Below are 4,108 nucleotides of genomic sequence, written 5' to 3'. Positions count from 1 at the left end.
GGGAGGCAGGCAGCGCAGAAGCCGGCGGTGGGTCTGTCGGAAGGGTGTCGGTGGCATATTGTACGGCGACGGCGGGTGCTTAGCTTGTGGGTCATGGTTCAGCGGCACAGAGATAGTGAGCCACGGGGTCAGTCAGTCACTTCAGTCGCAGGGAGGCAGTCCCTGTTTTGTGATCAAACCCCTTCCTAAACCCTTTTCCATTCTCTTAATTATCACCTGCTTTATTTATATTGTTATTTCGATCCTTTTTATTATCGCATCGTTTTTTTTTAATTTTTTGGTTTAAATATATATATATATAATATATATATATATATATATATAATATGTCGTCCTTTAGTACTATTTTCCTGAAATAAAAATAATAAATAGGATAAAATTAGTATTAAAATATTCACATCATCAGGGTATACGAGGGAGATGTGAAACAAACAAATAAATCCCCACAAGATATATGGCTATGGGTCTCTGACCTCTGTGTTCATAAAAAGAAAAAAAATATTAAATATTAAATAGCACAAAACAAAGAGTTGTAAAATTATTTTTACCGTCGGTGCCAAAAAAGAAAAAAAAAAGGTTATTTGTTTTGGCTGCTTCTGTGTCAACTCCTTGGATTCTCTTCTATTGAGTTTTTATAAGGTCAAAGTCAAACATTTCTCATTTAATGACATCACATATTCAATAAAAAAACAAAACATGTACATATTCAATCAAAACAGATTTTAAAATATATATTTTTTATAACGGTGGTAACCATCATAGGTTCTTCGGCCCAGACATCGCATCGCTCCACAGTCTTCAGACCGAACAATCGATATCGCAAACAGTAAACTCTCGATCCTATGCAACAACTGACAAATCACGCAGAGAAAATAAACCAGCTGAAGTTTACCGACTTAAAAGGAGTTTTTATGTCCGAATTTCGAATCCACAACATCAATACGAGAGAGTTTGTCGTTAACCACAGAGTCAGATTTTAAAATATTGACAAAGAGAGTATAATTTTATTTTATGAAGACGTTTTTTCAGACTAATTTGTTGTATCTGGTTATTTTAAAAAGGCTAATCTTTTTTAACATTTTTTTATATCATTTTATAATTTTGGAATGCCATCACATCCATATATAAATCACATGTACCCAAGAGGGTGGGTTCGGATTAATCATGGGGGATTAATATTCGGATTAATCATGGGGGATTATCTAAGTAAAGATATCACATAATCTTAAGTCAGTCCTCATGGACAGACAGCACGAGTGACATAGAGATTCCAAGTCATTACAGGTTCCCAAGAGGGTGGGTTCTTCAAAAAACACAGCAGGTCCCCCATCACAAACATATTATATAGATAATATTCAATTATATATATATATATATATATATATGTAAGTGTATGTGTGTGTGATTGTTATAATATTTTGATGAGGTGGGAATATTCCACGTGTGAGTCCATCTCTCTGTCAAATCCATACTCTATAACAAGAGTTTAAAACAAGATGATGAAGTACAAAACATTTGAAGATTATTTTATGTTCGGGCTGTGTCACATTTATATTCAAAATTAATATGATCTTTTACTAGTTAAAACGCTTTTGATAGTTTATAAGAGAAAATAAATAAATAAGTGGAATGTGATCATATCATAACTAGTCAAGTGATTCTATAAAATAAGAAAAAATATTGTTAAAACTCATAAAACCATTCGAAATTATCAATCAAATCTAGAAATTAATAATAAATATTGCATATTCATCGGCTAAAATCTATTAAAATAAAATATTTAAATATTTTTTAAAAAAAAATCATAGATTTGTATATATAGGGTGGGTTTTGTTTGTTTATTTGATAATTTTGGTGGTTTTAAAATTATTTTAAAAATGATACAGGGAGTCGTATCCAATATATATAAACAAGATTAATTTGCTTAGATTCTTAAAGTATATTTGTATAAAAATTGAAAATATTCAATGCAAGATTAATTTATGAAGATATTATAGTTTCTTTTCAAACAAATGATTTTCATTTGAATCTCTCTTTCCTCCATATGGGCCCTAGGCCTATAATAAAAGCCCATTTAATAAGCATATATTTTCGCCATCCAACCGACATACGGTGAACTGAGTATTTATTCACGGACAGCACGTAGTTCTCAATCATAGTTGTAAAACGTCACGGTGTTCCTAAGACGAAAAAACCCCCACCGGAGAAACCCCTTTACTCTTTCTCCCGGATCTTTCCCCTTCACTGGGAAACTGTACGGAACACGACTGTGAGGGAGCTAAATGCAACGAAGAGCATGATGGATAGAGTCGAAGCGGCCAACGAGCTCGCTTTCCGGGTCGGGTTCTCCGGCCATGGCGGTCACCTCCGTGTCGAGCCTCTTTACTCGGTGGAGCGCGGCGACGCCGTTAATACGCTTCCCGATTTTGTCTCCGTGAGTTTCCTCGATCCCTAGGGTTCGACAATTTCTCGATTTACAATTTCAAAATCACTGGGTCATAGTTTTAGGTTGGGTTCCGCGTAGTTGTTTTCGCTTAGGCACTGATTTCTGCTGCAACTTGTTGAACTCGATTTGTTGTCTTATTTATTCTTTTTCCTGTACTTTTGTTCTTGCTTGTGCTGCTTCCTTTGTCAACATTGAACTAATATTAATGGAATTGAGAATGAATATCGAGCCTTTTGGTTGGGGAAAATCTAGTGGGGCATCGGGTTTGTGTAAATTAAGTGATCCGGATTAGCCAATTTCAGGAAAATTTCAATTGGTGTAAGGTATTCATCATTCAGAAGCACAGGGCAAATGGTAGCTCTCAGTAAGCTGCATGGCAAAATACATTTCTTTTCCCATCGTGTATTCCTGTGGGCATGATCTGCTAAAATGTCACATTTTTATTTTCGACTGAATGTATCTTGAAATGTTCATTCATATCCTCGTTTGTAGTTGGAAATGCTCAATAGATGTGTACGTTTTGCTGTTTTCAGCCTCCTGCGTTTGTTAAGGAAACAAAAGAATCAATAAAGAACCATATTGAGGAGAAGTATCTACATCCGAGATTGGACACTGATCAATTTTCTGCTGAAAAGGCCGGGAGACAGTGGGACTTTGATTGGTTTGCAAGGGTTAAAATGCCTCTGGAACCCTCTTTACCCAGGTCCGTTGTGGTTCCAGTTTGGGAGTTGCCATTCAGACGTCAAGAAAAGGACTCTGAGAAAGGAGTCTGGGAAGTAAAGTCAGTGGAGGTAACTCGGGTTTCTCACACACCATGATACATCTTAAATTAAATATTTCATATGGACTGAAATATTAACTGAGACTTGGGATTTTTCTATATGTGCCTGGATAGATCTTAGATTTCTGTTTCTGATTTGAGTAGAAAGACTGGACTTATCATATTGTTTTAGGTTGATGTAACGGAACAAATGTATGGAGATCAAGATTCTGGAATTTTACCGCGGATGGTTGGGCCACCAAAGGATTTTCTGAGAGGAAGCCTCAATATTCGTCCTTTTCGTCCAGGTGGCTTGGAGGATTCTCAATCTTCGGAGAGAGTGGTTCCAGATGGTGTGTCTGATGGCTCATGGGTTCAGGAAGTGCTTAAAGGGGGACCTGCTCAGACCGTTCCCCCTAGCTTTAAGCGGGGTTTAGATCTAGGAGATCTGACGGTATCTTATCCTATGATATCATCGACTCAAATCAGCCAACTTCCTTTAGATTTCTAATTGATCAATTTTTATTGAATTCTTCCTGTTTTCCTTTTGTACTTCTGAAGCCTTATCCCCAGACTTGGAATGTTTACAAGGATCAGAATTTGCTTGACAGTGTGTCGGACAGTAATTCGGTCTGTAGATCCGTGCCATTCTCTTGTGTGAGATTTCAGCTACTATTTTTACAGTTGTCTCTGAGAATAAGAATCTGCTGCTGTCTTCTCTCTGGTGATGCTTTCAGGGCGAGTTGTCCATTCAGTTTGATGATCTATTTAATAAGGCTTGGGAGGAAGATACCTTTTCCGAACTCGAGAGAGATGGTGTGTGAAATCAGCTCTCTTTTGATTCTTTAATCACCATATACGTTTATTGTTGCTCTAAGGTTTTAATTAAGACCGTTCAGCAG

General features: G+C 36.6%; 1 protein-coding gene across 2 annotated transcripts in view; it reads left to right on the top strand.

The window, feature by feature from the left end:
• Positions 1-2,181: 2,181 nt before the first annotated feature.
• LOC104814901 (DExH-box ATP-dependent RNA helicase DExH11) overlaps positions 2,182-4,108 on the top strand; it is a 7,838-nt gene continuing 5,911 nt past the window's right edge. For both annotated transcript variants that reach the window (XM_010543136.2, XM_010543135.2), the window contains exons 1-5: positions 2,182-2,434; positions 2,980-3,237; positions 3,400-3,660; positions 3,768-3,836; positions 3,944-4,022. In XM_010543136.2, the coding sequence (XP_010541438.1) occupies positions 2,297-2,434; positions 2,980-3,237; positions 3,400-3,660; positions 3,768-3,836; positions 3,944-4,022 (805 nt within the window). In that variant the 5' untranslated portion in view covers positions 2,182-2,296. The remainder of the gene's footprint in view (positions 2,435-2,979; positions 3,238-3,399; positions 3,661-3,767; positions 3,837-3,943; positions 4,023-4,108) is intronic.

Source organism: Tarenaya hassleriana, unplaced genomic scaffold (genome assembly GCF_000463585.1).
Source record: "Tarenaya hassleriana unplaced genomic scaffold, ASM46358v1 Cleome22, whole genome shotgun sequence".
Lineage (NCBI taxonomy): Eukaryota > Viridiplantae > Streptophyta > Magnoliopsida > Brassicales > Cleomaceae > Tarenaya > Tarenaya hassleriana.
The sequence above is the reverse complement of the archived record's forward strand: the minus strand, read 5'-3'. Positions and strand labels throughout refer to the sequence as shown.